This window comes from Emydura macquarii, unplaced genomic scaffold (genome assembly GCF_026122565.2).
Source record: "Emydura macquarii macquarii isolate MOO-44397 ecotype Brisbane River unplaced genomic scaffold, CSIRO-AGI_Emac_v2 contig_383, whole genome shotgun sequence".
Taxonomy (NCBI): Eukaryota; Metazoa; Chordata; order Testudines; family Chelidae; genus Emydura; species Emydura macquarii.
Window position 1 is genome coordinate 5,147,169 of NW_027130520.1, and position 25,721 is coordinate 5,172,889.

The 25,721-nt window shown below is 39.1% G+C and overlaps 1 protein-coding gene across 4 annotated transcripts in view; it reads right to left on the reverse strand.

The window, feature by feature from the left end:
- STK3 (serine/threonine kinase 3) overlaps window positions 1-25,721 on the reverse strand; it is a 269,719-nt gene that overhangs the window by 134,506 nt on the left and 109,492 nt on the right. For all 4 annotated transcript variants that reach the window (XM_067537086.1, XM_067537107.1, XM_067537093.1 and 1 more), the window contains 2 exons: window positions 2,867-3,004; window positions 55-180 (listed from right to left, as the gene is read on the reverse strand). In XM_067537086.1, coding sequence (XP_067393187.1) covers window positions 55-180; window positions 2,867-3,004 — 264 coding nt within the window. The remainder of the gene's footprint in view (window positions 1-54; window positions 181-2,866; window positions 3,005-25,721) is intronic.

Here is a 25,721-nt window from a genome sequence, read left to right on the forward strand (position 1 = left end):
ATTACAAAAAAACTATGTAAAATACAAAATATTTTTTAAAAAACACACACACACCGAATTCTCTTCCTCCTCTTCCAGTTCCCTTTGTAGCTCCTCATGTCTCTTTGCCTTTATCTCCATAGCTTCTATGATCAGATCTCTTAAAATAGAGACGGGTTTGGCATTCTTAATAAAAATATGCTAGAAAACAAAACCATGAAATTATATAACAGAAATCCAACAAATACTTTTCAGCTACAACTTAAGTACCAGTAACAGATGTTAAAAATAACATGTTATTCAACATCACAGATTTACCGATAAATAGTCTTTCACAGTGGACAATAATTAAAACCTAAGTTAGGGGAACATACGATCTTGCTTAGCTGCTTTGCAACTAAATAAGATTTTGCTTTTTTTATTTATTTATTTTTTTTATACAGCAAGTCATGGGAAAATGTAACTATATAACACAACTGCTTTATAGTTAAGGGTGTAATTTTCCAAAGGAAAAGTACATTAGATAGTAAATAAATAGAGTGGTGATTGTCTGACATAGAAAAATAAACTTTTTCAGATATTCAGTTACAACATTTAATTAATCTTAACAAGCTGACAACACAAATTAGTGGTCATAAGCAGAGCAGCCATTGCTGTTGCTTATTTCAACAAATCTGTATTTTAATATGTCATGAATCGTTTATCATCTGCAATGCTGAAATGTAAAACAAGCAAAAAATCCCAACTACCCTTTATTAGGCAGATTATTTTTAATTCAAAACCATTTAAAATATCAATTACCCCTCTTTAGATGCATGTTGCTCTCTATTAAACACCTGCTGTCAGAATATTCTGATTTCTCCATTAGTATTTCCATGAAATTTCTCTGAGCAAGTAAACATACCTGTAGTTCTGAGACTGGCAAGTAAGTTATTACACCAAATGAAAAATGATAATTGAAAAAACAGCAGTGAGAATGTCAGTAGTTGGCTTCTTTTTCTCGGTCTTATCTTAAATATTGAAGCCTTCACCTTATTTTTCCTTTCTACGTCCTATCATTAATGAGGCAAGCTTTACTGATGCAATCTAATATCTCTCTGTTATATTCATAATTGTAGCAAAGTAGCTATTCAACATGCAAACTACAAGCAATTGAGACACAGCACATTGTGTCTCACATTGTCCTTGAAGCTTAGACTGTTACTTTTCAAGTCAATGTCTTTGAACAATGACCAGTTTCTCATCTCATTCACACCAGCTTTACACTGGTGAAACGTCACAGAATATGTGGTGCTAATCAATTTACAAAAATGTAAATGAAAGGGGAATATGACTCAATGTTTGTGACTTGGCATAAAACAATAGATTGATCAGTTGAATCAGTACATAACTTAGTTATTCAGTGAAAATTAGTATTTTCAGAATTCATACTTGATTTATCAAATGCCATGGTTAATATCTCAATGTTTGCAAAATTGTTTTTCCTTATATGGAATGCTGATTCACCAGCCAGATTAAAATCTAAAACTCTATTTATATATTGTCCTGCCATAATTTACATTACAGCTTGATACAATGATCATAGGAGGAATATGGAAATACTCCATACCCTTACTTGTGAATTGGGTCACTCTTTGGCACTACATACTAACACTGTAAATATAAGTATTTCAATCTCTTCGTAGTGGAGTCAGAAAATTCAGAAGAGCAAAAATTTTATATAAAAAATAGAGATTGGTTCATCTCAAGGGCAAGATAAATTCACAACTAGGAGACTATTATAGTTCTGAATAATTAAAGGAAAAACGAGTTCCCAAGAGAATAATTTTTGAGGCAGGAAGTAACAGACCCTTATCTTTCTGTCTGATCATTTGTGTGTTGTCTGCCTCAAAAGGAAGCCTATTTACATACATACTATTTACATACAATTGAAAGGTTGCAAAATCCACAAAAGAGAAAATCTACAGGAAGAAACAAAACAGTGGAGAATGTCTTGTTTATGAATCACAGTAAAGGAAGGGCATATCTGTGGGAGAAGGGTGAAAAAGGAACACATTGGGGTCCTTCACCTGGAAGGCAAGCTGACAGCGTGCCTGTCTCATGAAAGGAGGATCCTATTGGCATTCCGTCCAAGAGCTTTCCACTCAGCATATCCAAAATATCTTGTTTAGTTCTGAAAGAACACTTCATCCATTTCTCTGAGATCAAAAAACTCAGTTCAAATCCACTTGTCACTCAGGTTACTTTGCCCGTGCTTGTGAGGCCCAGACGCAGGGAGTTTAGTATAGGGTTACACCACATTTCCAATTCACGTCATATACTACACAATTTATATAAGTCTTTCCTACCTACTAACATCTATACTTCCTACACGTAAGGACCGATTGCTTTGCAGAATGTGTAAGACAAGCTTAACAGTTCAGAATGTTTCTGCCTCCCTTTTTTACTATAAATATATCCAGAATAGTTAATTGTTTCAGCAATTATTTGTTCAGGCTTGTTCAGAAGTTACTTGTTCAGGCTTGTCATCTCTTAACTTGGGTCTGTTCATGTCAGCTAAGTTATCTCTACAGAACCCAGCCAACCTGGTTGTAAAAGCCCTACATGGCTTTTGGGCATGCATTATCCTACAAGACATGGGAGTATTTAGTTAATTAAGTCTGGCTTTAGAATGCACAGTATGATTTTATTTCATATGTAACCATTTGTTTCTGCTTACTATTATTTGCATCTCTGTATTTCATTAGATAAACTTCAAGAAAGAAGAATATGGCCAGAAAAAGATTTTTTAATCACCCTTATAAGTTCCTAGAAATCCGCACAGAAGTTCTGGCTTGAAGCCAGAAAACCAAAGAGGATGCATTGCCTTAGCAACTTAAATACTGACCTGTAGGAGTTGTGTTGCAGTAGCTCTCTGCTCAGGATTCTTCACTAAACATTTCTTCACAAAATCAGTAAACTCATCAGACCAGAGCTCCGGCTTCCGAAATGTTGGCGGTGGATTTGTGGGAATCATAAAAATAGCCTAGTTAAAAAAATAAAAACAACAATAAAAACGTGAAAAAAATCTGCAAAAATCACCATACTGTACCCAAATAAACACATTGCTTTATTCACTTTTTTTTTTAATCAGACAGAGAATCTGGAGGACAAATTTTAACTGGTCTAGAAATTCCAATATGATTGAGAATCAGGAAAAAAATCCATCTGTTACCAATGTAGCTACTTCCCATTAGATTTCCTTTATTTAAATTGTACCTCGTTGAGCACATCATTCTTTATTTTATCTATTACTGTTATCAGTCTCAAGAGAAGATTTTGCCCTTTCAGAACCTCTTAGCAAAAGTAAGGGCACTTTCTGGTTCAGCAAATATATCTAAAAATGTTGCTGTTCAGAACCAGATCCACTTCCCACCTCAACTTAATTTCAATTTGTACAAGCAGAATTGCTGAAGAAGGTCAGATCAATCTTATTTGCTTTTACATTCTAAAACATTCAGGTGTAAGTAAACACCACGATTCTGCCAATGTGATTTCAAACTAACTCTAAACATTGACAAAATGCCACTGAAGGCACACTGCAACAATAAAATATAAACAAAATCATGTCACTACCTTACTGGGTATTAAAGGTCTTACAGAAATTGTGAAAATGGCAACATTTTATCCTATACACCACTTTGCTGAAAACCACACACAGAGAAATTCTCCAGGTAGGGAGGGAAAAATATCACACTATATTCCACTCCTGTGTACTGTTTAAGTCCATGAGATTTTGCCATCGATTTTCATGACACTAGATTTTACCCTAACTGTGGAGCTACCTGTATAAAAGGAGGAAAATAAAGATTAATGGACACTTCTCTGAGGTATCTGTGTTAATTATCACCCTAATAAGAGGGGGGAAGTTTTTAATCAATGAAGTACCATATGTTAATATTAAATACATAGTTCATCAATTACCGTATAGAATTACAAATAGTTGCATAGATAAACAGCACACAGTGTATTAAAAGAGACCTAAGGTTTAAAAAAAAATTATTATTCACTTCTCAAACCAGATTCAGCGGGATTACCACTTTTCCCCATGTAAGGTGATTGGGGAGGGTCACAAAAACATAATATTCATTCACTGCAACCATCCTACACAGATAAATAGAACTTTGAAGCAGGGGAAGGAAAAACAAAATGAAATGACACAAGGTGGTGTTAAAAATGAGACAATTTATTCTTACCATTCTGCACAGCATAGGAATGAAGTATAAAGATCTATTTGAATTATTGCTGTGGGAGGGAGGTGGGTGAAGGGGGTAGGGAGGAAGAGACATGAATTTGAGATTTTTACCATAAACCCTGAACATATTTTTGATACTCTATGAAAGTCACTATCTTGTTCAAAAAGCTCAATCTGAAATTAAACTCATTCTCAAGAAAAGCTGAATGTATGTTGAATGCTGTACAACCAAAATATTCAATATAATTTTCATAGAAAAAAGATTTTAGTATTAAATAATTTATTTCAATTCAAATAATGCTATTTTATTAATCAGTTCATCATTCATCTAATAGGAAATGTACAGTAACAAATCTGGCCATTTGGGTAAACAAAATTAATACTCCTGCTGCCATAATGAAAGTTGTTTCTCTTTATTTTCTTGGAGAGAGGCACCCTATTCCAATACAAGGTATTCCCAGCATGGCACTTGAGCTCAGAGGCATGAAAAGTAGTGCTATGCACTATTGATCGGCCTTCACCCTGGCCTTAAAGTACTAGTTTGCAGGACCAAAGTGTTTATCAGTATAAATGAAGTACTGCTGCTATAAAGCAAAGGATGACAAACTCAGCTGCTTCTGTCCTTGAAGGTAATGATCTCTTTTGAACTTTGAGCTGCTGAGTTGTAGTTTTATCTCAAGATAATCTTAAATTCAACATATAATTTCTGCAGTAGCTATAAGAAACACAAGAATAAAATGGTCTACTTGTAACTATTGTTTATATAGTATCATCATAAAATGAACTAAAAATATACATCTCCTATTTGATCATAAACACTGAACCGTTGCACACAGAACAAACAAGTCTAATATGTGAGCCATCACATTTAGGGGCATTAAAATACATTCCAGGAAAAATGTTTCCTTTTTTTTATTTCCCTTTGCAAGGTTATTTTAATTAACTATATTAGAGCTAAGAATCACATAAAATAATTTACTTCTTTACAGTCAACAATGAAGAAGCAAGAGTTTATGGATCATTCTTAAATGGTCAACAATATAAGCTACCAAAGTAACATATATATATATATATATATATATATATATATATATATATATCAAACTTAGGCCCCTAGATTCATATTTAGGCACTTAAATATAATGTGTAATCAGCACTTATGAAAATCAGACCACTTATTTAGGTGCCTAAACTTGGAATTAGAATCCTAAACAGTAGATCTGTATTTTTAAATCTTGGCCTATTGTTTCTCCTGCAATATTAGCTTGGAAAAGAATTTTAGATGTATTTTTGTAAAACAAAAACATTGTATAAAGACTATATGAAATACTGTATATACTGTACAAAAGTTAGTATTCAATTAAAATACAAAACCATGGTTCATTCTATAAGGGGAAAAACGTTAAATTAAATTTAAATTGAATCCCATCTCAATAGAGGAAATAACTAAAAAACAGTAGGTTATTTTTCTAAAGAAAAGAACAAAATATTAGAGACACAAATTATATTTTATAGAAGATATAATTTTATCTTATCTCAAAAACCATTTTGATGGAAAAATGTTTATGTTCACAAAGTTTAGCTTCCCAGTTTATTTGCTTCTACACAACATGTTGCTTAACTACACATTTTACCATAAATCAAATGAAAAAATAAATCTTCCCTAAACTTTAGAGATTATTCAAACTATTGATCACTTTCTTCTCCCAGGGCTTGTACAGCTCCATGTTCTCTCCTCTAGCTGCTTCTTCATCTCCTTCAATCCCTGTTGATGTGATTCCTGCCTCTATCTGAAGTTTTCTTCTCGTCTTCATATCTTGTACCCTCTCCCCCCTGTGGCTTTAACTATCGCTTTCATACAGGCATTCTTGAATCTACTTCACACACAGACCTCTGGGCAAGTCACCCTTATCTCACAGGTCTATCTATCTTATGTAATTATATGGCCTCTATTACTATAAAATTTGAGAATAATGATCTTCACAATACCCGTGAGGTAGAAAAGCACTATTCTCTCAATTTTACAGACGGAGAACTGAGATACAGAGAGACTGAGTGAACATCTACACTACAGAGACTATATTGGCATAGTCAGCTGGCTGGCATAATCCCATAGTATAGATGCCACCTACACCAACGGGAACGGGTTATCCCATTGGTGTAGGAACACCACCTACCTGAATGACAATAGCTTCAACAGAAGCATTTTTTTGTCGACATAGCTTCATCTATACCAGGAGGTTAGGTTGGCTTAATTACATCAATCAGGGGTATAGACTTTTCACACCTCTGACCAATGTAGCTTACTGACTTAACTTTTAAGTGCAGACCAGGCCTAAGCAACGTACCCAAGGGCACACGTCAAGTCTGTGATAGAGCAGAAAAGTGAATCCCAAGTCTCTTGAGTCTCCAGCAACTGCCTTAACCATTGGACTATTTTTCCTTTCTTCATAGCCTCCTGAATGATTTGCTGTTATCTCTATCTCAACATATATAAAACAGAGTTTATTTTCCTTCTATCACCTCTCCTCCAAATCCCTTCTCTGTTATTAACGTCACAGTCCTTCATATTAACATAGACTAGCAATAATCCCTCATATCCAGGTTTTTCACTAAACCCTATTGCTTCTTCCTTTACAGTCTTTCTAAAAGACCTCTCTCAATCCCAACTGCCAAATCATTAGTCCAACACGCTAATTATCTCGTACCTTGACTACTATAACCATCTACTCACCAGCTTCTCATTTGCCCATCTCTTCTGCAGTCCAACCAAATGATCGCTGACAAATCATCTTCCTCTCCCTACGTTCCAACCCTATCTACTTCCTATTACTGCCCTCCCCTCTTTTCCGTATAAAGTTTAAGCTTCCCCTCTTCACCTTCAAAGTACTCTGTGATTTGGCTTCCACTATCTGTTTCCTTTCAGGAAATTTGCTATGCAGTCACTGGAGAAACAGAACTAGACCCAACTCTCCAAAAATAAAATAGAATTTCTAGCTCACAGGAATGTCTTGATCATATGTTTTCATTTTTGGTCTATGAAATATCTTATCCCCTTATATTAAGAAACAGTAGAGATATCTTTAAACACCTTGGCAGATCTTGTCCAACATTTTAAAAAAATACATGTATTATTTTAACCTGAAGGAATTTGGGCTAGTGTGTGTCTGTCTACCCAGGGGGTGCACAGAAAGCACATTTATATTGTGCCCTCATCTCCTCCTATATCCCCAACTCCCTTTGCTTACCCAATGCATCACACTTAGCCACTTTCTTTGGTTGTGTCTCCATCTAGACTTTTTTCCTAAAATTTCCCCACCATTACTACCACTAGTACATCTCCACTGGTCATAGCAATGGTGGCAGTGCTAACACAGACAGGACTTCAGGCAGGTCTAAAAAACACAATAGTTAACATGCTAACAGCTGCTAGCACCTTTTGTACATTAGTGCTCTCATCATTGCTCCCAGTGCTTGGGCTAGTAGCAGCCCAGTGGAAGAAACTGTGAGAAATTTTAGGGGACAAAATCTTAGTTAGACAAGCCCTCCCTCCCCCTGCCCCATTCCTATTTTCACAGCTTCTTCCACACACCCTTTATACCTGAGATAGATTCCCAAGTAATTTGCCCAGGTTACACAGGAAATACAGGGCAGAGGTGGAACTAGAACTCAGATTACCTGATTTCTAATCCTGAGTTTTAATCATGAAAACATCCTTCCAGATATTCTCTTTTATAGGCTAAGAGACGTGAGAGTATAAATCTTTGAGTTTAAGTTAGCCTTCCTTTTCTTCAGCTTAATCTGTGTTTTCCTTTTTCTTGTCTATGCCGACAGGTGAGGAAGAGCATGTGTTTTGGACAGAGACATCCCTTAGGGAAGGATCTATTAATGGATATTCTCTATATCCTAGTTAGGAGGAGAGGATGGAAGATGATAAAGTATGAGTAGGATCTGATGAGAAACAGGCAAATGAAAAAGAGTCCCATTCAATTACATCACATAGTGGCAGACAGCTAAAAAGTGACAATTTTTAAGAGCTTATATTCAAATGCTAGAAGTCTAAATACTAAGATGGTGAACTTGAGTGCCTCATATTAAATGAGGATATTGATATAATAGGCATCACATAAACTTGGTGGAATAAGGATAATCAATGGGACACAGTAATACAAGGGTACAAAATATATTGGAAGGACAGAATAGGTCATACTGATAGGGAAGTGGCACTGTATGTGAACGAAAGCAAAGTCAACTGAAATAAAAACCTTAAATGAACCAAACTGTGCCACAGAATCTCTTTGGATAGTAATTCCATGCTTCAATAATAATATAGCAGTAGGGACATACTACTGGCCACTGTGAAATGCTCAGGGAGATTAGACAGGCTATAAAAATAAAACACTTCAGTAATAATGGGGGATTTCAACTATCCCCATATTGACTAGGTACATGTCACCTCAGAACCGGATGCAGAGGTAAAGTTTCTTGACACCTTAAATGACTGCTTCTTGGAGCAACTAGTCCTGGAACCCACAAGAGGAGAGGCAATTCTTGATTTAGTACTAAGTGGAGCACAGGATCTGGTCCAAAAGATGAATATAGCTGAACCGCTTGGTAATAGTGACCATAACATAATAAAATTTAACATTCCTGTGCGGGACTGGGGGGAAACATCAAAGCAGCCCACCATGGTAGCATTTAATTTCAGAAAGAGGGAGCTACACAAAAATAAGGAAGTTAATTAAACAGAAATTAAAAGGTACAGTGCCAAAAGTGAAATCCCTGCAAGCTGCATGGAAACTTTTTAAAGACACCATAATAGAGGCTCAATTTAAATATATACCCCAAATTAAAAAACACAATAAGAGGGCCAAAAAAGTGCAACTGTGGCTAAACAACAAAGTAAAAAAAAGCAGTTAGAGGCAAAAAGGCATCCTTTAAAACATGGAAGTTAAATTCTATTGAGGAAAATAGAAAGAAGCATAAACTCTGGCAAGTGAAGTGTAAAAATATACTTAGGAAGGCCAAAAAAGAATTTGAAGAACAGCTAGCCAAAAACTCAAAAGTATCAGCAAAAAAAATTTTAAGTGCATCAGAAGCAGGAAGTCTGCTAAACAACCAGTGGAGCCACTGGACAATTGAGTTGCTAAAGGAGCACTCAAGGAAGATAAGGCTACTGGGGAGAAACTAAATGAATTCTTTGCATAAGACTTCATGGCTGAAGGATGTGAGGAAGATTCCCAAACCTGAGCCATTATTTTTAGGTGACAAATCTGAGGAACTGTCCCAGATTTAAGTGTCATTAGAGGAGGTTTTAAAACAAATTGATAAATTAAACAGTAATAAGTTACCAGGACCAGATACTATCCACCCAAGACTTCTGAAGGAACTCATATGTGAAATTGCAGAACTACTAACTTTGGTATGTAACCTATCATTTAAATCAGCTTCTGTATTAGATGACAAGAGGATAGCTAATGTGACGTCAATTTTTTAAAAAGGCTCCAGTGGCCATCCCACCAACTAAAGGCCGGCAAGCCTAACTTCAGTACCATGCAAATTGGTTGAAACTATAGTAAACAATAGAATCATCAGACACATAGATGAATACAATTTGTTGGGGAAATGTCAACATGGTTTTTGTAAAGTGAAATCATGCCTCACCAATCTACTAAAATTCTTTGAGAGCGCCAACAAGCATGCAGACAAGGGTGATCCAGTGGATATAGTGTACTTAGATTTTCAGAAAGCCTTTGACAAAGTCCCTCACCAAAGGCTCTTAAGCAAACTAAGCAGTCATTGGATAAGAGGGAAGGTCCTCTCCTAGATCAGTAACTGGTTAAAAGATAGGAAACAGAGGTTGGAAATAAATAATCAGCTTTCAGAAGGGAGAGAGATAAATAGTGGTGTCCCCCAGGGGTCCATACTGGGACCAGTACTGTTCAACATATTCATAAATGACTTGGAAAAAGGGGTAAACAGTGAGGTGGCAAAATTTGCAGAGGATACAACACTACTCAAGATAGTTAAGTCCAAAGCAGACTGCAAAAAGTTACAAAGGGATCTCACAAAACTGGGTGACTGAGCAACAAATAAATGCAAAGTCATGTACATTGGAAAACATAATTCCAACTATACATACAAAATGATGGATCTAAATTAGCTGTTACCACTCAAGAAAGAGATCTTGGGAGTCACTGTGGATAGTTCTCTGAAAACATCCACTCAATGTGCAGCGGCAGTCAAAAAAGCTAGCAGAATGTTGGGAATCATTAGGAAAAGGAGAGATAAGAAGACAGAAACTATCATATTGCCTCTTTGTAAATCCATGGTATGCCCACATCTTGAATACTGCATGCAGATCTGATTGGCCCATCTAAAAAAAGATATACTGGAAAAATTACAGAAAAGGGCAACTAAAATGATGATGGATATGGAAAAGCTTCCCTATGAGAAGAGATTAAGACTGGCACTTTTCAGATTGGAAAAGAGGGGGGATATGATAGAGCTCTATAAAATCATGACTGATGTGCAGAAAGTAAATAAGGAAGTGTTATTTATTCCCTCTCCTAATAAAAAAAATTAGGGGTCACCAAATGAAATTAATAGGCAGCAGGTTTAAAACAAAACAAAAGGAAGTATTTCTTCATACAATGCACAGTCAACCTGTGGAACTCCTTGCCAGAGGATGTTGTGAAGGCCGAGACCAGAGTTTAAAAAAAAACAAAACTAGATAAGTTCGTGAAGGATACATCCATCAATGGCTATTAGCCAGGATAGGCAGGGATTGCTGTTTGCCAAGAAGCTGAGAATGGCCGATTTGATGGATCACTTGGTGATTACCTATTCTATTCATTCTCTCTGAAGCTGCTGGCATTTGTTACCTTACTACAATACATTATTCTGAGATCTTGCAAAAACACTCCATAAATTTCAACTTTTCCAAAAGACTAAGAAAAAAATGTGCTAATCTGCTCTATTCAGCAATCCGAAAGATGACAAAATAGCATGAATAAACTGGAAGAGACATATTGCATTTTTTTAACTGACATTTCTGAGTCATTCTGTCAAGGTGTCTAGGACACTAAGTAGTTATCAGTGAATCCATTAATACTGAAATTCAACATAAGAGATCACAAATCAGTTTTCAACCTGCTTTAAAAGTGATTTAAAAGTGAGGAAAAATATTTTAAACAAAAAAAAAATTGAAACAATTACCATATTTTCCTCTGCAAATTAAATCATTATCAAAACAGAATAAAAACTATTTTCTTCTTGCAGAAGACTTTCATACTGCTAGTGTCACAAATGCCACTAGTTTCTGTAAGATAGACACTTCCAATAATACATTAAAAAATACCAATATTGATTAAACTAAAAAAGTTACTATTTCTTCATGATGAAAGGAGCTTCTTATTGAAAGTTGCTTTGATTTCCTGTTATATGTCACTTCATATTTAGAAAGGATGGTGTGATGTAATTTAGGCCAAAATATAGGTTTTATAAAATTTCTTAAAAGTTTAGTAAAATCCTTCACACACACTCTCTCTCTCTCTCTCTGTTTAATGTAAGCATTCCCCTGAATTGTTTTCATCTTAAATCAAAACCACCCACCCAGGAATTGAAAAAGACAAAAAAACTATACTTGTCTGTTCACAACTGAAGGTGAATGAAAATGATAATACTTCATCAGGCCCTGATCCCACATCAGGTACCTCTAGCAAAAACACCTGCCCACTTAAGTATAGCTCCAGCAGTGGTTTCAATTGAATTTAAAGGAGAAAAAAAATTGTTTTTGCGGGGAAAATGTATATAAACAAGCAGTTTAACATATAAACCCAATTCTATGTGCCTTTTGAGAGATTTTTAAATGTAACAAATGATAAAACATACAAATGAAATAACATTATATGATATCAAAACTGTACTCAAATTGCTTTATAGAATGACAAAAATATCTAACCTTAACACTAGTAGCAAAGTTTTTACAACTGTTACCAGTAGTTTAATACCCATTAATTACTGCAAGCTTCTCTTTGGAATGATGACCTTTGGATGCTCTTTAAAGCCAAGCAAGATGTACTTAAGATGGTAAAGTAATAAAGTAATATACACAGAGAAAAGGAAATAAAGATAATGGAAACAATAATCACATGATTAAGAGCAAGATGGGTTATTTATGGATAAGCAATTTATATTGAGCCACACATTTAGTTACTGACAGTAACTTCATAACATTTTGACAGTTACAATAAGTCAAGAATGTAAAGATATTGATCTCAAACATTTTGCAATAATAACTGTAATAGTGCAGTTGTAAAACTACTGTACAGACTCAACCTTCACCTTCCTTTATGCTGTCACTTATACAGTCAAAGTTTCATATGAAACTTGCTCTTACTGCTAAATGTGATATTTTGACTAGAATCACAACTACACATTAGTTTTAAATTTCAAAACAATATTACCAATATGATTCTGCTTTCAGTGAATTTCACTATAATGTCCAGAGCGGATGACGTGAAATATCCTATATTCTAAAACAACAAATAAATTTTGTTTGTTTTTATAATTTTTTGAGTAAGCTCACATATATATCATATTATGAAACCCCAGGCCCTAGCTCAACTTTCTGGTTCTGGTAGGGATCTGGGACAAAGCTGCTTTCATGACTTAAGGGGCAGAACTTTCCAGAATAGCAGCAATTCACCAGTCAGGCAAAGTCCAAGCTATTGCTCTTGACTAACAAACAATTTTATATCACGTGAAATTTGCCACCTCACTATTCAACCCCTTTTCCACATCATTAAATATATAAACACCACCAGTTCCACTACAGAAACATCACATGAGCCTGATGACTTTTTTTGCTCTTTATCAGTATGCTTCAACCCCTTCTTTTTTGACACCTCCTTGATCTCTGACAGTGTGCCATCTTTAATATCTGAAAAGATTATACTTCGGGTAGGAAACGCCCCAGCATCCTCTTTGGTGAAGTCTTAAGTAAAGAAATCACTTAATTTCTCTGCAATGTCCTGACCTTCCTTAATTCCTTTCTTTACAATCTGAAAGACTGGCAGATCCACTGAGTCTCTCCCAGGGGTCCTTCTTTCAAAATACTTAAATAATTCCTTAATATTTTATTGTTTGTTTGTATTAGTTTGTCTTTGGCTATTTATTCTTCAGATTTCAACTTCTCACTCTATATTTTCATTTTATATTTTAAAATAGCATGATTCGTTATCCTTTCTATTGACTTCATTTGGGCTAGATTTCCATTTTCTGAAAAGTATCTGGATGGCTCAAAAACATGTTGAACTTTGCCATTTTACTATACTGTTATATTTTTCTTCATACTTCCTTTTTCGTTTAGGGAGATACCAGGCCAAATTCCAAGCATAGTTACAATGATATAAACATTCCTTGAAGTCAATGAGATTGCAGCAAAGTACAGATCACAATCTGGTCCTCACTATTTTACACAATATCAAGTAACTTGGATATAAATAGTAAATTAACCTATATACAAGTGCTGTAACTATTTGTGAATGACTATAAGAAAGGAAAAACAGAATTTAACATTCATAAGCCACTGGGAATGGGGGAAGCGGGAGGTAAATTTTACAAAACTATATACATTTCAAAATTAAGGCGCCTGCATAAAAGGCAACAGAGAAATTATTCCATGTTGCTCAAGATGAAAGGAAAGGAAAACCATGTAAAGGTTTGGAACATACAGGCAATCATCTTAGATGCGGAAAGGTCTTTAGCAGACATATAATAATAATAAGTTACAAATAACCCACAAGAAGTACAAAATCATGCAATTATTTAATTGTTTATAATGGTTACGTATACCACTTTATCTGTTAATTATAGGTTAACACAGTATTACAATAATCAAGAATGAAAAAGATAAAAACCATCAACAAGAAACCTGGCAAATGGGATTACAAAACACAACAAGGAATGAGAGCAATGTGTCTTACATGGAAAATATTATCTTTAATAGTGCTAAAACGAGCTTCAAAATTCTGACAGCCAATGACAGTATTTCATAAGAGGTCCAACAATTAGAATAGACATCCAGAAGCAACTTTGAACCAGCTACAGATACATTTGTTGTTGCTACTCTGAAAAGTGAACTAACTTAATCCTAAAACTTAATGAGCCGATTAAATGTACTAACTTCAGGTGGAACTAAAGGACTTGATGCAGTAATGAAATTAAAATATTTTACTTTAGATGTAAGAAATCTGATGCAGGCCTTTGATTCTTTTACCAAACGTTTCACTAGATTGCAGACTTACAGGATATTTTTGTATGTGCTGCTGGTTTTCAAATACACTTTTGTAACAGAAAACATCATTTTGCTAGTGTCAGGGGACACTTGCTCTCAGAGTGAGTCCAAGGTAGTAAATAGAATAATGCAGCTAATCATTACTGTGAGACCTTACAAAATCCTGCACTTTGCTCAGCCACATGAAAGTGAAAACTTCTCAAGCAGAAAGGAGATATACCTTATATTTATAGTCAACAAAAAATGGAAGATGCTTAGACAATGCTGCCAATTGCCCTGTTCTCTAACCAGATTTAGAAAACATAAAATCACTTTAATGCTACTTATGAATAAAGTTTAGGCAGCTAATACTATTTTGAACTGGACCTAAATGACAGAAATAATAAACATTATACAAGTTCATAGTCTCCAAGGTGATATGGTGATATATAATGCGCTGATCAAGAGCATTCCTCTCTCCACAGCATAACTGTGTTGTTCTTAGTTATTATAAAGTACTCTGTAAAGGGCTATATTAAATGTTTACAAAACCTCTAATAGAGTTGTCTGCAATTATGCAAGTACACTCACAGCCACTTATTTTGTCAATAGCATGACAGATTTTCAAGGCAAGAAAATTCACTACTCTAGGTATAAATGACAATGTCTTCCCAAAAATTACAGCTCTTTATTCCATCCACTTGTTTCATAAAATGTCACTGCTGAGTGACTCAAACAGATTAAGGCATTTTGATATACGCCAGGACTGTCTGATGAATGCACCTGTCCTTTAACTATCATCTGAGAACGACACAAGGGCACAGATGGTTTATTCCATTGTGAACAATGGCCAGAAATTCCACCAGAAGTCTAGAGAAAAGACATCCTTTAATTTGAGATTTGAATGCCATGTACCTCATATGTATGTTTTCAAAGCATGCATGCATACAACACACTCACGAGTTATTCTGGGAATAGCCACTGCTGAGTTGACTTTAGGACTACCTGAAATCATGTTAAGAACAAGTTCCAGACATGCCTCAACACTTATCTCTGTGGAAATGGATCAGCAGGTCCTGAGTTCATGGGTCTTCTCTGATGATGAACTGATGTCACCAGAAATGCAGCATTTATTGAAAAATGGAATGACAATGCTGAAATTGAGTGATTCATGGGGTTCTTCAGTTATGGACAGCAATGTTGCATTAAGCCTTTTTTGGTGATATAGGCTTTAGGGTTTGAGATAAACCACCTTCATAAACCTCTTGATGCCTGAGTTTCAAAGCATTTGTACAGTACAACATAAACTCTACTATATGTATTCCTTTGGACTCATCTACACAAACTGTAATACTTCAGTGTAGACCTACGCTGACAGGAGGGCTTTTCCCAGTAGTGCACATAGCCCACCTCCCCAAGAGGTGGTAGCTTGGCCGATGGAATTCCCCTCACAGAGGATGGGGATGCAGCATGTCCTGGTCATGGTAGAAGGTAGTGGATGGCCAGCTGGCCACCAGCGTCCCAAGTTTTCCCATCCTTCTGGCTCAGGTAATGAATGAAATCTTCAGGGACAAGAAAGGAACAAACAGGTACCCATAAATTTACATGAGGGGTTCCTTAAAGTGTTGAGAACCAAACTGAAGTTCCATGGATGTTTGGGGTTCCGGACATAAGAAAATAAATTAAAGAAGCCCTCAAGAAGTCCAGTCATGGTAGAGTGGGCAAAGACTGAAAAGCTCTCAATAAGTGAATGGAAGGCTGTAACAGCTGTCAGATGTACTTTAACAGAGTTCATTGACTGTCCCTGTGTTTTATAGCTCCATCAGGCAACTGAGGATCTTCAAGAGAGGAGCTTCAGAAACAGATACAGAGTGGTGGGTGCACCAGGAAAGGAAGTGTTTATATTTCTGCAGGTACATTTTACATGTGGAGGTCTTCCTACTACTCAAAAATACAGATTGGACTGCTGCTGAGCAGCCCAACTCTATATACAAGAACCAACGAGGAGCCAACTTTGAGGTTCAGAGGTATGGGGTTGGGGTGGCTCATGGTGCCCAAATTCTGTCAGGAAATCCAACCTGAGAAGGAGACACTGAGGCAGTGTTACAGACAGATGCAAATATCACATTTGTCTCAGCTATGAAGTTGCAATTAAGATGGCTCTCACCTACTGCAATGGGGTCTATAAGCCTCATTCTGGACTTAGGCAGGAGGGGAAGGGGAGCTTTCCCTACCTGCAAACAAACAGACCTGCCACACCCACGTGCAGCTGCAAAAGCTGCCAATCCTGGAGGCAGACAGCAACAGCTGAACATTGTGAAGGAGGCAAAACCCAGTATAAATAAGGAAGAGCAACAAAGGAGACAGAGAAGCCTAAGACTGCAGAGCAGCAACAGCCCTGCACCAGGCAGCCTCCCCGAGAATTTTAACAAGGCAACTTTAGCCTGACAAACCCAACAAGGGCAACAACAACCCGAGGCTGCCCCGATCGGGAGGGGCACAAACTGGGATACCCCAGGGGCCCAGCAAGAAGCCCAACACAGACTCCAATGGGAACCTGGGATACGTGGTACCAGAAATGGGATTCTCACTTTTTGCATTTCAGTTTTCACTACAGCCCACTGCCCCCACTGGGGAGAGGGGTCATGAATGTAAACCAACTCTTATAATGGCTCACAGAATCGCAAGCCCAACACCACCAGAGGCAACAGCAGCCAGTAGAGCAGATGGTGACCCAACAATTACAGCTGCTACAATGAGTGGTGGAGATGTTGTCCATAGCCACTGCGCAAGGGTTGGCAGTTGCAGGACCCAGCCCCATTGCAGTGGAGAGGATTACCCCCAACCCCATACCCCCCAAGATGACGACGGGAGATGACCCTGAAGCATTTTTGACTATCTTTGAAAGGGTGGCTTCTGCTTCAAACTGTCCCGTGATCCAATGAACGATTCATCTCACCCTGCTTCTCATCGGGGAAGCACAGGCTGCCTTCCAAGGGCTAGACAATACAGCCGCTCAAGACTATGTACAGGTAAAATCTGTCATCATAGCAGGCTAGACCTAGATGAAGAGGCTTACTGGCAGTGCTTCTGTCGTGAGTGCTATCCCCCAAGGCCTGGCCTCAGGCAGTGGCTCGGAAGTTAAAGGACACCTGCTCGCGATGGCTGAAACCAGAGTCCCGAGCGGTTTAGCAGAGCTTATAGTTCTGGAGCAGTTTATACGAATCCTTACCCCCAGGAGACAAGATTGGGTCTACCAACACTGACCGGCAATGCTGGCAGAAGCAACCCGCCTAATGGAGGACTATATGGCCACTCAGATGGTACCCCAAACTGAGGCTGGGACAACACCTGATCCTATGGGGAGAGTAACCAGTCAGCGACCTAAAGGAGAGGGTCACCTTCGGAGGGAACCCAGGAAGCCCTGGATACCTACCCAACCTACAGGTAGTGCAAGGAGTACCACCACGACGCAAGTTCCACAAGGCGGACTCCCCCACAACAGCAGAGGTGCCCCCTCCAGGTCCAGTGGGCACCCCTCACCCCACCTACGCAAGAGCGGGGGCACACGACCATAACAAAGGAAACCGACATAGGCCCCGTGCGACAGGAGGCCAGCACAACAGCCTGTTACTCTTGTGGGCAACAAGGACACTGGGCGAGAAATTGCCCTTATATGGAGTGCAACTTTGAACAGGTCTGTGTCAGGGAAGCTAGAGCCCGGAAAAGGGGTCCAAGAAGGCTCATGATCCCTGTAGAGGTGGAGGGCCAACTGGCTCTGGTCCTCATGGACTCCGGGTGTGACCAGACTTTTATCCGAGAACAAATAACCGATGCAACAGGGAAGCCCAGGGAGAACAGAGTCTCCATCAAATGTATTCACGGTGACAGCACCTTACCCCAGCACAACAGTGAGACTGACCGTGGAAGTGCGGCAAGACCTGTTGAGAGTGTGTGTGACCCCAGACCTTCCCTACCCCGTGATTCTAGGCTAGGACTGGCCATATTTCTCAGAGCTCCTAAAAGTGTTCCCCCTGCCAACAGAACCCGAAGAGGACAACCTGGCAGAGATACCCAGGGTCCTGTTCCCATTTAAAGACCCTGACCTCTTCATCTCCCAGCCCAAGTCGAGGAAATCCTGGAAGGAAAGGTGGGTGGAAAGGAGAGAATGGAGGGAAGTGGGCCAGACAGGCATCTCTGTGGGAGTGGCAGAAGACGTGGACCATCAAACTGGGAACAGGGATACAGATGACCCTCTGGAGGGGACCTCCGCAGGAACAAATACACAAATCCCTCCACAACTTAACCCAGAGAAATTAATGGGTTTCTCAGAGATCCAGGTGGAGCAAAGAAACGACAAGAACCTGAGCTGGGCCTTTGAGCAAGTAGCAGTGGTAGACAATGAAGAGGTAGACCAGCTGAAAGCGCAGCAATACCCACAATTCACCCTCAGAGCCAATCTTTGTACTGTGTAGACCAGGAAAAAATGCACACAAGAGGTACAAACACAACTGTTGGTGCCTCGTGCATGCCACCGTGAGTTATTACATTTAGCCCACGCAACACCGGGTGCAAGACATTTAGGAAAAGATAAAATACAGGCCAGGGTCCTGGCTCGATACTTCTGGCCCGGCGTTTTCAGAGAAATCAACGAGTTTTGCACCTCGTGCCCGGAGTGCCAATTGACAGCCCCTCAGAAAGTCCCCCAGACCGCACTAATACCTCTCCCACTAATAGAAATGCTTTTTGAAAGAGTGGGGATTGACCTGATAGGGCCACTAGAGAAAAGCTCTTCAGGGCACCAATACATATTAGTCATCATGGACTATGCTACCAGGTACCCAGAGACCATACCATTATGCTCTACGAATGCAAAACCATAGCTAACGAACTGCTAAAGGTCCCGAAGGAAGTCCTAACTGACCAGGGAACGAATTTCACCTCCAGGCTAATGAAGGACGTGTGGGGGCTATTAAAGGTCAATCCCCTACACATGTCTGTGTCCCACCCCCAGATAGACAGATTAGTAGAGAGGTTTAACAAGATGCTGAAGAGGATGCTCAAGAAGTTTGTCACACAGGATACCTGGTATTGGGATCAACTACTCCCCGCTTTACTCTTCGTCATCAGGGAGGTGCCCCAGACCTCGACAGGGTTTTCACCATTCAAACTGTTATACAGACAGAGACCTAGGGTCACACTTGACCTAGTGCGGGAAGCGTGGGAAAGTCAAATGCCCTGTGCCAAGAATATTGCCCAATATGTCCTGAAGCTGTGGGAAAGGCTGGAATCCATAGGGGCATTTATGTTAAAAAAAAAAAAAAAAAAAAAAAAAGCCTTGAGGAAGCGCAAGTACGGCAACAACAGCAATACAATAAAGGGGCACAAACACACACCTTCCAACCAGGTGACCAGGTCCTATTACTACTCCCCAGCTCTGAGTCAAAACTGATGACCAAATGGCAAGGCCCCTTCAAGGTACTAAAACAGGTCGGGCCAGTAGATTACTTAATTAGGCACCCTGGTAAAAGGAAAGAACAACAAGTATATCATGTGAATCTGCTGAAACTGTGGTAAGCCAGAGAAAATCTTCATCACACCACATCCAGAAGAACCGGAACTAGGGCCCCAAGCAGGTACTGCCTAAAAGAAGGATCGGTACCCGTTGGCCCACCCTTGAACCAAAGACAGATGAAGCAGGCAGCCCAACTCGTAGCAGCTTTCCCAGAGGTATTCTTGACCCTACCAGGAACAACGTCCCTTGCACAGCATGATATCCAAACAAAACCAGGCAGGGTGATAAGGGAAGGACTCCATCCTATCCCTTACAGGTTCAGGAGAGCCATTGAGAGAGAAATCAAGACTATGTTAGAGCTCGGAGTGATAGAAGAGTCCCAGAGTAATTGGAGGAACCCCACTGTACTGATGCCAAAACCAGACGGGTCATTATGTTTTTGCATCGATTTCCGAAAGGTGAACATGATCTCCAAATCTGACGCCTACTACATGCCTCAAGTAGATGAACTGCTAGACCAACTGGGAGAAGATAGGTACATCACCTCATTAGACCTCACAAAAGGGTATTGGCAAATCCCCTTAACACCAGACTCGTGCGAGAAAACAGCCTTTTCTACCCCCTGGGTCTGTTCCAGTTCAAGACCATGCCTCTTGGATTACACGAGGCAGGCGCTACGTTCCAGCGTTTGATGGACTGGATGCTTTGACCACATAGTCAGTACGCAGCAGCATACTTAGATGATGATGTAATCTATAGCAGGGATTGGAACTCTCACCTAGGCAAAGTGGCCACAGTCCTCCATTCCCTATGAGAAGCTAGACTAACGGCAAACCCTACTAAGCGTGCGAACGGAAAGATGAAGCCCGTTACTTAGGGCATAGAGTGGGTAGAGGCCAAGTCCATCCACTAATAGACAAGGTCCACTCCCTGCAGGTATACAAGACCCCTACCATGAAAGAACAGGTACATGTCTTCTTATGGTTGGCTTGCTACTATCTCCAGTTTATACCGCACTTTGCTATGATAGCGGCCCCATTAACCAGCCTAACTAAGGACACCTCCCCATCACGAGTACAATGGATGCCCAACTGTAATGAAGCCTTCCAAAAACTCAAGACCATACTCTGCAAACACCTAGTACTCTACAGCCCAGACTTTGAAAAAGAGTTCATACTACAAAGGACGCATCAGATGTTGGGCTGGGGGTGATCCTCTCACAGGAAGTCAAGGGAGAAGGACATCCGATAGTCTACATCAGCAGAAAGCTCTTCCCCTGAGAGAAGGTATACTCGGTGATAGAAAAGGAATGCTTGGCTGCCAAATGGGCAGTGGAAAGCCTAAGATACTACCAGCTGGGAAATGAGTTCACCCTGCTTACTGACCATGCGCTCTTACGTTGGCTGAATGTGATGAAGGAGACAAACCCGAGGATTATGAGGTGGTACTTATCCCTATAGCCATACGCCTTCCGAGTACAACACCGCACCGGGAAGCTCCACAGTAGTGCGGATTTCCTGTCGAGAGAGGTAGTCTAGGCAACCCAAGACTGAGGCCCAGTCTTGCAGGGTAGGATATGTAATGGGATCTATAAGCTCCATTCAGGACTTAGGCAGGAGGGGGAGGAGAGCTTTCCCTACCTGCAAACAAACAGACCTGCCACGCCCATGCGCAGCTCCAAGAGCTGTCAATTCTGGAGGCAGACAGCCATAGCTGAACTTTGTGAAGGAGGCAAAACCCAGTATAAATAAGGAAGAACAACAAAGGAGGCAGAGAAGCCTATGACTGCAGAGCAGCAACAGCCCTGCACCAGGCAGCCTCCCCAAGAATGTTAACAAGGCAGCTTTAGCCCAACAAACCCAGCAAGTGCAACAACAACCCCAGAGGCTGCCCCAATCGGGGGAGGTGGGGGACAAACTGGGATACCCAAGAGGCCCAGGAAGGAGCCCAACACGGACTCCAATGAGAACCTATGACAAGTACTCATGCCTCAATTTGATTAAGGTCCTGAGGATTAGTGTTGTAGGAGGGTTGGCGTAGAGAAGACCATCGGGCCATGGAAGTAAGAGGGTGTTTCCTAAAGAATTCCAGCCACCTCCCTTCTTGGAGCAGAAGATGAATTTCACACTGGTCAGAATGCACAGAGATCTATTGTGGGGGGGCCCCATGCTTGGCAGAGGCTAAGAAAAACCAATTTATTGAGCTTCCCCTTGTGTTCCTGATGTAAGTTCCTGCTTAGGGAATCTGCCACAATGTTTTGGAGGTTTTGCAAGTAAACCACAGAGATCTCTATGTACCAGTTCCACAGTTTTAGTGATTCTGCACATAAGGACTGGAATTTTGATCCCTTTTCTCCATTCCACCCTATTGTCTATCATTACTCTGACTGGAAATCCATGAAGTTTGCGGAGACAGAGTTGGCCCACAAAGCAAACTGCTCTTAGTTCTAAGATGTTGATGTGAAGCAATATTTATTGTGGAGACTATCTGCCTTATGCTCTGGAGCTTTATGGATGAGCCCCCTACCCTCTTAAAGAGGCCTTAGAGAGGGGCTCTTGAAGAAGGGAGCAAATAGAATGGAAAAACGGATAATATGCCCAGTGGTGGTTTTGGTGAAAGGGAAAACCCAAAGAGGCCCCTAGTGCCCTCTCTTCATCTTGTATGTCCATGTAGAGAAAGGACACAGTAACTGTCCTTAGCTAATCAATATTTTTCCCCTAACTTACAAAACATTTAAACTACAGCTCATTCATTTTATTGTTAGATTAATGTAAGATTGATCTACATCATTTCCTGAAAACCTATGTAGTTAACAGGTTAAATTCAGCCCTCATTTCCATTCCGTGCAAGACAATGGGGTTGCACAAGCAGAATTCGGCCACTGCATTTTGAATGACCAAATGAAAAAGGTAATGTTGGTGATGCACAATATTACTTATACAATGACAAATTAAGCCTATAGTTATAAACAACACTCTTCTTTAATCAAATTGGATGATCTAATTACCAGATCAAAGTCTCACAGTTAAAATGAAAAGATATCATTAGAATTGACACGAATTCTTCGTAGCTCTCTTCTCTTAGTAAATGTAACCATTACCTCTCTGCAACAGAATGCAATAAATATGAACCATCCAAAGCCAATATAATGGCATTTAAAAGTGACCTTACAAACTAAAGAGTCGTAACAAAGCTAAAATAATACAGCAAAATTCCTGACAGCCTGAGTAGTGCAGAAAAGAACTTTCAAACAATGTAATTTTTTATGGTGGAAGAAGAATTAGTGCCATGATTTAATATGTTCCACACACAAGATAAAGAAGATACTTTCAGAAGAAGGGGGAAAGACATTCTGAAACAAAAAGATACTGAAAAATCCAAAGTGTTATTTATTTTTTACATAAAAGGTAAAATGAAAGCCTGAACGAGATTTGGCTCCCCATATCTTCAGTTTTTATTTATCAAATAGAAAAGTCTTTCCAACTTTCTCCTTTCCTGTATGAGACCAAAACTATGTGATGTTCTGTTTGCATTACAATTATACTAATTCAGTGCAGGTCACTTGCTTTTTACTGAGTCCAGATGACATTTAGTAAACTAAACATGAGCCAATTAGTGTTAAAAAAAAAAAAAAGTTCTGATTGCCGTTGGGTAGGTCACACAGTGGCTACAGAACACAATTGCCTGAATTGCATTTTGGCTAACACCAAACATAAGGCTGAAGCTAACAACTTATACCTCTACATTCCTCCTAGTTTTCTCATATTTAAATATACCCATTCAAAAGTGTTTTTTCCCTTCAGTAGATAGATCAGGACAGCACAATTATGAAATATTCCTTTTTTCCCTTCTACAGCTCAACTTAAAAATGCATTGTTTGTAGCTACTAGAATATTAGCAATGTGGTTTGCACTTCGTTTTTAATATCCCAAGTGGCTAACTAACCTGTTCAAGCCTGTTGATTTGAACCTACTACAGTACAAAAGAAAAACATAGCATTGGAGATTTAGTGAACACTAAAAATAATAATAGTCTAAGCCTCTACTGTTTCTCCAATAACATTTGTATTTTTAAATCAACCTGAACTACCATGTAATTAGGCATACAATAAGCTTTACTGATAACATAAACCAACTGGTTTCAGAGGGGGGAAAAATCTGCAAGCTTAGATCCAAGAAAGAAAAAAGCAACAATGTATTTGTGAACATCTTATTAGCCACAGAGCATTTTCCTGGAAAAAACATTTAAACGTAAGATGACATAATTAAGATTTTAATTTACTAAATAGAAAAGGTCAAATTCAAACTCGGTGTAAATGAATGCAACTCCACTGAAATCAATGGTATTACTCCTGCCAGGCCTGAATTGGCATGAAAAGCTTTCTCCATGTTTGAAACAGTGGCAACAACTTTTAAAATATGTAATTTAATGTGTAATGTAATATAAAATGTTAATAAATGTAATCAATCCCTTATTATTATTTATTGGTATTACCATGTGTTTAGGTGCCCTAGTCCTGTACCAGGATACCATTGTGCTAACTGCTGTGTAAACAACAAATAAATAATAGAAAGTCCCTGCCCCAAGGAGCTTACAATCTAAGTATAAGGCAAGAGAAAACAGATGGATACAAACGGACGGGGAAGTACAAAGGACACAATCAGACAATATTGGTCAGCTTGACAGGCAGTGGTCGTAGGACACGAGCAGCCTAATTGTTTTCAAGTTTTTGTAGGCACCATGGCAAAAGAGAGTGTTGAAGAGGGATCTGAAGATGGGTAATGAGGTAGCTTAGACGATGTTTACAGGAAGTGCCTCCTAAGTATGTGGGGAAGGCTTGGAGAAAGAATGAAGTTGTTTATTTGAAAATTTAACAAGTGAGCAATGATGGCATGATGGGCTGATTGGAGGCAAGCATCAACAGCTCCATAGTGAATGAGACATGGTAGGCAGAGTGTGGGGACAGACGTGAAAGGACTTGAAAGGGAAGACAAGGAGCTTATGTTTGATGCAAAAAAGAGAGGGGAGCCAGTGCAGAGATGCAAAGAGTGGGGTGATGGGTCAAAGCGATGGGCTAGGAAAACAATTGGCAGCAGCATTCTGAATTGATATGAATGGGGCAAGATGGCATTTGTCAAGGCTAGAAAGAAGGATACAAAAGTGACTAGAGATGAGCACAAACAATCCCAATCTTTGGAAAAATTGAGATCCTGATCTGACCTTCACATCTCAGACTCATCTCTAGTGATTTCTGCTAAACACACACAAAAATCACAGATAGAAAGAGTTTTTCTCATTCCTACACAGCAATCTAGAGAAGATTAAATGTACCAGAAGAGAAAGAATTGTTTGTTTTAGCAGTCACTCCTCCTAATATTTTGGTCTCTTAGCACTTTTAGTATGCTATTTAGAACCATACTAAAAGTGAAGGGATGAAAAAGGCACTGTCTGATGGGGATGTTCAGGTATGCTTCCTTGAGATTTAGTGATGGGAGAAAGTTCTCTAGATTAATACTAGCAAGGTTTAAATGGAGGTTACTTACTGTAAATGGAAGTAATTTAAGATATGTGGTCCTTATCTATATTCCACACATAGGTTCACAGGCACACTATGCCCCTGAGTCCAGAGATTTTAACAAGCAGTATCTGTTGGCCTGAACATATGCAGTAGATCGCCTTATGCTCCCAAGCAAGGATATAAGAGGCAGAGAGGA